The sequence below is a fragment of the Ascaphus truei genome, chromosome 4 (assembly GCF_040206685.1).
Source record: "Ascaphus truei isolate aAscTru1 chromosome 4, aAscTru1.hap1, whole genome shotgun sequence".
NCBI classification, from domain to species: Eukaryota; Metazoa; Chordata; class Amphibia; order Anura; family Ascaphidae; genus Ascaphus; species Ascaphus truei.
Genome location: NC_134486.1, coordinates 352927487 through 352938334, shown reverse-complemented (window position 1 = coordinate 352938334; position 10848 = coordinate 352927487). Strand labels below are relative to the sequence as shown.

General features: G+C 44.0%; 1 protein-coding gene across 2 annotated transcripts in view; it reads left to right on the top strand.

Annotated features, from left to right (window-relative positions):
- Window positions 1–1233: 1233 nt before the first annotated feature.
- Window positions 1234–10848, top strand: part of PXDN (peroxidasin) — a 168174-nt gene continuing 158559 nt past the window's right edge. Inside the window, exon 1 of one of the 2 annotated variants that reach the window (XM_075598267.1) lies at window positions 1234–1578. In XM_075598267.1, the coding sequence (XP_075454382.1) occupies window positions 1394–1578 (185 nt within the window). In that variant the 5' untranslated portion in view covers window positions 1234–1393. The remainder of the gene's footprint in view (window positions 1579–10848) is intronic. The other variant, XM_075598266.1, reaches the window with a different exon arrangement.

Sequence of the window (10848 nt, the reverse complement as noted above, 5' to 3'; positions counted from 1 at the left end):
CTCATGCCGGCATGCCGCCTTGGGCATCGCAAAAGGTAAGGCCGGCCCTGCTGACGTAAGGATATTTAAGTCAGGACTGACAGCGGATCAGCCAATGGTTGATCGATTTCAGTCCCGACTTAAATACCCTTATGTGCTGAGTATAGAGGACAAAAGAAATGTGTTTTTACAAAACTGACAACAAGAAATTCTATATTATAAAGTAGTAACAAAGGAGGGATAGAGAGAGGGAGTAGGTGGAATGATACCTTTTATTGGAACAAGTAGTTGATATGTTACAAGCTTTCGAACCTCTCAGGGTCCTTCATCGGGTATGGCAGAAATACAGAAACAAAATATTATAAACAGTGTTTGTACGAGGGATAGCTCATTGGGCGAACCGCTCACGTGATGTGCTTGCTCTGCAAGGATCTAAGCGCCGAGCATGTGCAGGCGCTTGCTCACGCTGGCCACACACATTGCCTCAATGTATTTCAGTGCGGCCAGCGTGAGCGTGCCGCCCGCTCAGCGCCACCCTGGCCGAGGCGGGCTCACAATGGCCGCTGTGAAACACATTGCAGCAATGTGTGTGGCCAGCGTGAGCAAAATTTAATTTGTCTCTCGCTCGCGCGTCACGTGAGCGGTTCGCCCAATGAGGGCGAACCAGCTGCGTGACGTCATGACCGCATCCCCCGAATCGAACCCCCGCGCGCGCACCTAGCCGGCCACAAATCTCCCGGCCGAGCAGGGAGCGTGACGTCACCGTGCATGAGCACCAGCGCTCGCTCCCTGCCTGGCGGCTGCGTCCACGCTGCCACTGAGCGCGCTTGACACGTTTACTTAAGTGAATCTGAATCTGCACGGCTATGCTCACGCACACTCTCCCAAGCTCGGCGCTTGGGGAGACAAAGAAAATTGATTTTAAAGCCTGCTCAGCAGCAGTAAATGCACACAGCACACATCCACACACACACACACATTATACACACACAAATAGCCCCGATCCATGCCCCCACTCAGCTTAAAAAAATACAGGACAACCTGCATTCATGCTTGGAGAGTTGGTGACGTCATCGCTCTAAAGCATGAGCGCGCTCAGCGGCAGCGTGGCCACAGCCTTATATTATAATGTACTGTAACAATCATCCAGCTCTTGCACGGTGCTAAAAGTTTTAGTGTCATTGACACCCAGCAGATGGCGCCTGTGTACATCTATGCACAGCACAAAGCGTCACATCCTCTTAATAACAGCACCAAAGAAAGAAAGTTTGGGAATCCGTGCAGACCGGAGCCTGTCCGGGCGAGGGGAGGACGTGCCGCCGCTGCCTCCCTTTATCCCATTTCTCCCTTCCCCACTCCCTGTTTCCCCCCGGAGTGCCCCCTCTCACCCCCCCCCGGAGTGCCCCCTCTCACCATGGCTCGCTGCGGACCAGGCTCTCCCCTCCGGGTGTGGGGTTTCTTGGCGGCAGGCTTGCTGTTTGCCTTCGCCCAGCAGAGCAGCCCCTGCCCCAGCCGCTGCCTCTGCTTCCGCACCACGGTGAGGTGCATGCATCTGATGCTGGAGAATGTGCCCAGTGTGTCGCCCCAGACAACTATTCTGTAAGTTTCTCATTCGTGTGCTGCTTCACTCTGCCCAGGTCACATCGGATCACTGGAGCTGTGATGCTCTCATTAATGACTGCAATCACTGGAGCTGTGTGCTTAATCCCAACTGTTGCACATGATTTCAGTGCACATTCAGTGATTTATTGACCGGAACCCATTCTCACTTCCTTGCCCTATCATTGCTCTTTTATTGTACCATAGATTTTAAAGTGTTTTGTGTCTCGGTTGTTTCCTAGAGCTGTGATCGTTGTTCTTTGTGCAACATGGTGTAAAATGCGGGGAGACAATGAAGCCCTGTGCATGCTGGAGTTACTGATTGCTCAAAAGCCTGATTAACTTTTCAGCCTCCCCATGCTGTGTGTGTGCTGGTCTCTGGACGAGCTGACCTCTCTGCTGCCAGAGGGGCCAGGCACACAGCACTTACTGTAGTTCCAATGTAGTTGTTGGTATCCAAGATAGGGAGATTGTTATTTACAGTGAGCTGAAGGTAGGGTTCTTCCCAGGTAATGATTTTATATTTAGAAAAAGTTTATTGCACTAATTGAAGTTGTCACCAGAAGTGGTAGTGCAAACCAAATATTGGACAATTAAAATAAAAAGTGTTGCTATAAAGTGAATGCTTAATGAGGCATTTCAAACATGAGTCTTTCTTAGGCAAGCGCTAAGCATCTATATATGTAAGTCCCCACTCACGCGGTGCGCTTGGGCATGCACGCTCACCCACCGGCGCTTGGGTAAACAAAAAAAAAATTAACTTTTGGGAGCACACAACCTGCCCGCAACGCGCCCCCCCTCCACCCCCCCCCCTGAAATAGCAAGGACACGGTGCTCATGCTTGGAGAGCTGGTGATGTCACCACTCTCAAGTATGAGTGCGCTCAGCGCTAGCGGGGCCGCAGCCTTGGGCTGCGTCCACGCTGCCCACGCTTGGTGCTTAGCGCGGTCAGCACAATCAATTTTAATCTGTCCGCTCACGTGGGCCGTGTACGTGCGGCAGCCAGGCGCTTGCCGAGACAGATCCAATTAAGTTTGAGGCGCGCTGAATGGTCACATGACCTAAGCCAATCAGCGCCAGTCACTGTTGGGCCACGCCCCCCACTCATGCTTTCTGAAAAAGTTGCCGAACGCTCATGCTTGGAGAATTGCTGATGTCAGTACTCTCAAGCATGAGCGCGTTCAGCAGCACGGGGGGCGCAGTCTTAGTCTTTGGCCCATTTTTGTGTGACGTGTGATAAGGGCCGGCTTAGGCACTGTGGCAGAAATGCCCCTCTTGTAAATAAAAAAAAAGGGGGGGGGGCAGAGGGGGGACTTACATTGACGAGTGGTCCTCCTACGACAGCATCGCGGTGTCATGTCACGTTGCCATGGCAAAGCGACGCCATGACGCGGCCCGCTGCGGAGAAAGTAAGAGCACACAGACTCCCACCCCGTCCCCCTCACAGCTACCTCTCTACCGGTCCGGGGGTGCCACGCTTCCTGTCAGCGTGAGGATCCAACTTACGACCGTAGAGGGTGAGCTGGAGGAGTGGGACCGCGTTCCCCCCTACATCTGCCCTTTCAAGTCTGGTGAAAGTTGGATCCTGGCACCGAGCGAGCGGAGGGAGCGCTGGCCCCCCGAAGGTTCTGGCTCTAAGGCGGCCGGCCACCTTTCTCACTTTGCACTAAGGCTGGCCCTGACTTTTCATGTGCTAGCACGTCATCTGTGCTATCACACCTTACAAAATAAGCCCCAATGTATCAAGGTAATCTTGACCCTTTTTGTCCCACATATGCCCGCTTGTGTTTTAGGGGATTGGTTACAGGAGGAGTCAGCAGATGCACATATTATAAAGTGATGTACAAAACTCTGTGCCTGGATGCATCCTTTATTTTTTTTTTTTTGTACGTGTCAACATTCCCTACCAGGTATGACTTTGACTAAACTCCTTTACCTAAACATCTCTACATAACCCCCACATTGATGGAGCCTATAGAAAAATCATATTTGGATTTCTGTCCTTTAGAAGTTTTCTGATATTGCTTATGCACAATGTGATCGCTTCTAGTGTACCTCTTGAAGACCGTACACTAACTGTTCATTAATCTTTCAGTTGATGGTGATCAATTGCTACTGTATGTGATCTGTGTGATTGAGAACCAGTGAGAGTATTTCTCTTTGAAAATGTAGGTCTTTTACTGTGGGGGTTTGTTCATGCATATCATATAGAAGAATTGTATTGGTTCAGTTGAGGTCTTCTAATGTTTTTTTTTAATTACAGCTGGTAGATGTCAGTCTTTAAATGCCTGCTATTGTGCCACCATTACATTAATTACAATCTAGAAATCCTAAAGGGAAATTTCCGAACTGAAGATTATGGGGCTGATTCTATAAGTGCCCAATCGGCCTATTTGGCACATATACTGTGTGATCAGCCCCTTAAACTCTGTGTCAGGATGTGAGACCATAACATCCATATTGAAAAGAAATTCTAAGCTCTGAATTGTTTAGGCTTCTTATAACCTAAAGAGAGTTCAGATAACATCTAATTGTGTGGTACATTGTGTCTTCTGTTGTGTGTTAGTACATTACTCCAGCAAAGTCACAAATATACGGTTTGTCTTTCTGCCTGAAATAATTTGTGTGTTCTGTTTTTTATTATAATTTTATCATGGTGTCTAAAGCAAAACATGTAGGTGTTTCATGCCTATTACAGTAGATATAGATGCTTTTTTTTTTCTCTCCTCCATTTGCCCTGAGTAGTTTTTGCTGACTATGCAAAATTTAATTTAAAAAAATGTAAGTATTAAAAAAAGGAGGAAATATTCACTGCTTGTCCAAACATGATACTTCCTGGATTGTCACAGGCTACTAAGGGTTGTACAAACATTACTTGTGTTTAATATATTTAATACTACTTTGATCAAACATTTTTTTTGTTTGTTTCAATTAACATTTTTGTTTCTTTAAAAATAAAATATTTTTAGGATCCATCTTTGATCAGATAGAGGTAGGTTGCTGATATATCCTTTTTATTTTCGTCTTCAGGTGTCTTCTGTATGCTGTGTAGCCGTCTTCCCCTTGCTTGGGAAGATTTCTGCTCAATCCATTTCATTGTAGCTGAAATGGGCATGTGTATGTATAAATTATAGCGGCAGCACTCTACAAAACGGACAATAACATGTTGGTAGTTCTAATGCAATAAGTGCAGTAAATATACAATGGGAAAGAAAATTCCTAGCCTGGAGAGCTTACAATCTTACAATCTAAGTGGTATGCTTGGAGACATACCGATTGTAGAGGAAGAAGTGCAGTGGCCTCAGGAATGTTGGTTCCTTTTTCATTTTCTGTAGTAACAATTTGTTCTGGTATTTTAACCTTGTTTTTTGAAGAGGAAAATTTTATTTTTTTGCAGTACATGTAATTTAAATAATATATACATTATTCAAGATTCTAGTTTAAATCATCACATAATCAATGTCTTGCCATGATATAGCATAAGTAAATGGGGTATGATAATCTTTTTTTTTTTGGTCTGGGCGAGGGATTTTTTTTTCTTTTTCCATGGGAAATGCTGGATGTAATTCTCCGTGTAACAAGCTTGTTATAATAGCAAACACTTTTCCTATGCGAAAAGCATGAGACTGTCTCGACGCTACTTGTAAGCTGAGCCGTAACAAAGGCCAGTGAGAGTGATATACTGGCAAAGGGCACGATTGGGTGAGTAAGTATCACGTGGTGCCAAGTTAAGCATTTTGTTGGTATGAGGTGGGAGTTTTCACTAGAACAGATGAAACCGTCTTAAAAACAAGTTGCATCACAGTTTGAAATTAGAAAGCATGTCAATCTGCAGATTCAGGTTCCTAATTTTGGATAATTGCTGAGTTGCAAAGTGTGATTACAGGATTTCTATAGACGCATTCGGTTGCACCAACAGCTTTTCTAGGGCCCACAACAGAATTCCAGACTAGCTTCCTGTCGAGCAGGATGGAGCCACCTGTAGCACCCCATTCCATGTGTGGGCCACCATGGAACCAGCCGGCTGGGCCCCCTCCATCGTGGCCCAGGACACTTATTCTCCCTCTCCCCCTGTCACACACGTGGCTCTGGTAACACATTCTTTGCGTGGTCATTTATAAGTACATGTATAGTCTAACGTAGAACCATATTAAATCAATGTCAGTGATGGTCAAGTTTAATCATTTAAATATAGGTGACTGATGAATTTTTAACACAACAAAAATGTATAAGAATTGTAATTTTTTTGTTTGTTTTTCGTTTTTATTTACACCTCTGAATCAGTTCTGTTCCACATCCATAACAATGTAAGCAATATCCCTCCATGCCTGAGGATCATTTTGGAATGGGGATGTAAAAGCCGAGGGTACGTAACATGCTGTAAGACGGTGCTCTTCTAAATGTTTTGTGATCTGGCCCGTTGCAGAACTAGTTGAGTACTGTAGTAGGGCCACAAGTGTATTGCAATGTATTTTTGGATACATTTTAAAGATTAAAAAATTACTAGATTTCTATCTAGCAATCATAATTGTTCTGTAGGATAAGGTAATCTATACATTAACTGAATTTACAGTACCCACTGACGTGTTCGTTCGGCGCACTGTTACTCGCGTGCACTCGCCCACACTGTAAAATGGTGAATATGTAGACTACAAAATATTGTTCTTCAAAATAATGTTTCACATACTTGTATAAAACATGGCTGGACACAAATATTAAAGAATAAGGAGCCAGCGTTTTGTTAGGTGCGGTGGGGGGTTGGGTGGTATGGCTACCTTCCCCCCCCTCGTGCGTGCTTGTGTCGCATGTGCACAAGCACGTTCTCGCTCATTTGCACGGCGGTGACTTGGTCTGTCAATCACCGCTGCTGTCTTTTGAAGTGTGCCAGATCCTGCCTCAATGTTGCTGGACAGCCCAGTGCAGTGGTGATTGAAATGACCTTATCACTACGCACAACACAGGTGAGGGGGGTATATTTTAGTGTGTGTGTGTGTGTGTGTGTGTGTGTGTGTGCGCGCGCACACACAAACACACAAGTTCTGATCTGATCTGTTACTTTTGTAACCCCCTGTCTGATGCAATCAACACACTTGCACTGCCCCCATGCAGGTTCCTCTCCAATGTGCTATGGACATGTGACTGTTGGTGGACATAAGAGCAGCCAGTAATAAAGACTGTGTGGGTAAGAGGGAAAGGAGTCTTTAAAAAGGGACAGCCATGATAGACGGCGTCAGATCTGCATGAGCCTGAGTGCTGTCGGACTTGATCGAGAGTCGCCTGAGTGATCTCAGTACTCAGATCTCAGTACACAGGATCAGGGGACAAGCACCATCACAAAGCCAACGTACCCAAGATTGTGTGTCTCACTCTCAATTTACACTGATACACACCTGCCCAGCGCTACTGTTAATTGTAATATTATATGTACTGTATGTTTGCAGTGTGTAGTGATCCTTTGCTGAGGATCACAGGATTATTGAAAGTGGACAGTGAGTACATTAAAGCAGTTGTGACATACACACACTGTCCTTACTACCCACCATCTGACCATAGGCCACGTGTGGTACATTAAGTGTCACTAAGGGACTCTGGCCACCACCTCAGGGCCAGGTATAAGGCTGGGGGGCCTAAAAGCAGAGGAGTTACACTTGTAACCATGTGGTAACCCACATATTGATGTTATGGATTTATTTGTTTTTCTGAGTAAATAAATCGTTGGTTAATGTAAGCAGCCATTAATTGTTTCTTTCATTTTGTGAGCAGTTAAGTAACCAAACATGTCAGAAGAGACCAGAATGATCATTTTTAAAAGGATATGAAGAATTTTACATGTAATTTAAGCAGCATTTCCTACCGAGTTAAAAAAAATCATTTATACACCCTATTTTTCTGTGACGGGAACAGAGTGGTCCCCTGGAGCTCAACTGCGCTATTTCCATCTCTGGTCTCCATGACGTGTGAAATTACCAGGTTTAAAAATTGCCACGAATATGAAGCTGCCACATCATTGGTTGTGGCTTCTAATTTGGCGGCCTTTTAAATCACCTTTAAACGGGACCTGAAAATAGCCCCCACGGGTCTAAGGCTGCGTCCAGGGTCAACCCGTGCTGAGGCGCGCTGACGCTTGTCAGTGAGCCCCTGCAGCCGCAATGAGAGCGGCTTTAGCAGGGGCTCGCGCACGCTTCCGCAAGTGTGCAGAAGCGTAGGTCTTTTTCAAAAGATAGATTTTCGCGCTCGCGGGGGAGTGGGGGGTTGGGTTGGTGGTGGTGGGGGGGATAGGTGGGGGGCTGGTTATGGTGTATTGCTTATTTAGGACTGATCTGAAAGTATTAATTATTACAGGATGCCCTTATTGGATGCATATTGTTTGAGTGTGCAAACCGCTTACTACTTTCTCCTGTGCTTTAAGCGGTTAATTTGATTCATGCACCTAATATTTGCAATCATTTAAGGAATAAATGATTAATACCGGACTTTGGTTTTGCTTGACAAGTACATTACTGAAGTGCACCTTTTATTAAAAACACATGATGTAAATAAAACATAGAAACCTATTTCCTTTTCTTTAAACTTGTGTGTTAAGTGAATTGGCAGAATTGTTGGAAATCTGGTTACCCCCGTGTAATGCAGTGGGGCACAGGGGTACACTGCTGCACTTTGTATCTTACCTGCAGATTCATCAAGCTCTGTTACGGGTTAACGCACCCAAACAGGCATCAACTCACATGGATTTGAAAGGGAGTTGACATCCATTCGGGTTTGTTAATGCGTTACGGAGCTTAAGGAATGACCCCCTTAGTTTGATGGCCAGACACCAGGGTTCATGTTTCATGTACCGCAGGTAGTTGGAGCCCTCAGCAAATTTTAAGACATAAAGGGTTGGGGGTATACTAAATAATTACAGACAGCTTTGATGTGTACTGTAAACATTTAAACTTTACAATGCACTGTATCATCCATCACTAGAAGAAAGCAAACTGTCCTGTCTGTGTAATAAGGCATCAATGTATTTGTTTTGAAGTTGTAGGCACTCATTTTATTAACTCCCCCTGGACACCCCCACCCCCCTTTTTTTTTTTTTTAAAAAGGTTATTCTTCAGTGTTAAAGCTTGCACATGCGCGCGCACACACACGCGCACACACACGCTCGCACACTCTGATGCTCGCACACACACATACATCCTCTAACGCTCGCACTCGCTTTGGCGCTCATACACGGACGCTTTGTCACTCGCGCACACGCACACATACTCTGATGCTTGGTCACATGCGCGCACACACACTCTCTTATGCTGTACACACCCACCATGTACAATTTAACTTTTAGTAAAATGTTGTTATATTGTGCTAAGTCTCTCTTTTTTTTTTTCTGTGAGGATTGATGCAGCAAGAAGTGAATTCCAGCACTCTTGCCTATTACATTTTGGGATCATCCATGCAAGATTGTTGTAACTGCTTATTTAATTTGAGCACTTTAATCACTTTTTTGTAGTTTTCACTTTCTCACTTCACTAAATGATAGATTTTCATCATATATTATCAATTGTGAGTTTTGTTTGCACTTCTTCTTCTCTCACTCACTCACTCACTCACTCCTGAGATGGAATCTTGGCAGCACATTTCTGGTCATGGAACAAGCTTTCAAAGGGGAGAAAGAAACCTTGTTACTATTATCCCAATTGCAGTGCAGCTGGATAAACTGAGGCGCAGGAGGGTTTGACTGTTACCAATAGTTGTTTGCTTGGCTCTTTGATCCAGCCTGTGCTGAAAAGCTGTGTAATGCGGCAGGCATAAGCTTATAGGGGTCCATGTTAAAATGGACAGGAAGTAAAAAGTTAGTGTGTGCTCATTTGCATGTAATTTCCCACAATCCCTGGCTGCAGTGGAAGCACTGTATGCTAGGAGATAATGGTGAAAAGCAGGGTTGCAGACCTCTGTGAGACGTGACTGTGCTTACAAGTAATATTTTAATTTGCTTTGATTGGTTCAAAATGTAATTTAGGAACTAAATACATATAATATTACATATAATATCAAAATTGATAAAAAGGGCTTTCTCTCCTTGTTTCATGAGGCAAGAGACTAGTTGTGAGACTACCATTAAGCAATGCTTTTTAGGCAAATCCTAGAATTGTTCATATATTTGTAAACTGTAGATAAATGTTTCCAGATGAGTTTTGCTGCATTGGCAGTACAGTCCTTGATGAAACACTAAATTGTATGAGTTCCGATGCACTTTTTGGGCATATAATATCCGTATGAGTATCAAAGATAGGATTAGAGTTTAGCCTGCATATTAGAATGCAGGATGTGGGTGATTAGTCAAGGGTTCCGGATTCTATAGGGGTTTTAAACTGGTTTGTCCTTCGCCACATATAAAACGGTTGAAATAAGCTAAAAGCTCTCCGTGATGTGGAGTGCTTCTCCAGTATCTACCATTGTAATGTCTGTGCTGTAACTTAAGGTTGAAAAAAATGTTTTTAAGAAGTCCATGGGGAACCCTATACATTTAAGGAAGTACATAAGGCCCTCTCTTCTATAGTGTGTCCCGTATCGTTGTTCAGTAAATTGATTTTATTTAACGTGAATGTGATTTTGCCATTTACAGTCCTTTTTATTGGAACGACTTGTAGAAATTGCTTTTGATTGTGTGCTATTTTGCCTAGTAGAGTTCTCCAAAGCTTGCAGCATGTACAACTAGATCCACTACAAACTAAACAGTTAATAGTAGCTGGAGAATAATCTAGTTTTCGTCTCCAAGGTTTATACAATAGTTTAATACATCAGGGCCAGTAAGTTGAAGCTGTTCTTCCTTAGGGAGACTGAATCTGTCACTTAATTGATCTGTTTTAAATTATAGTTGAAAAAAGTCAAGTTGACCATTGTTTGCGGTCTTCACCTGGTGTCGTTTTGAAAGCTGATGTGGAAGCAGCTGTCGGTGGCTGAATCAATTTTCTCATTGTGACTTGTTATACTTTGTAGGGTTTTGTTTGGGAAGGCTGGGTTTACAGCACTGCTTTTTAACCAGTATACCAGATGGATGATTCACCCTCATGTCCTGTCCACATCCACAGCATAACAGTTTTATCCTGGAACTAATCGGAACCAACTTCATCTTGTATTTATTGTCTTTGGGTTATGTTTGGTGCTCTTATCCTCGTGTTTGCATCTGTTGTCTTTTTATTGAGCTATAAATCACTGCGTACATGGTGGTAATATATAAAAAAATCTGATAAAATGTAGAAAACATGATTTGGTGCGTATGAAGCT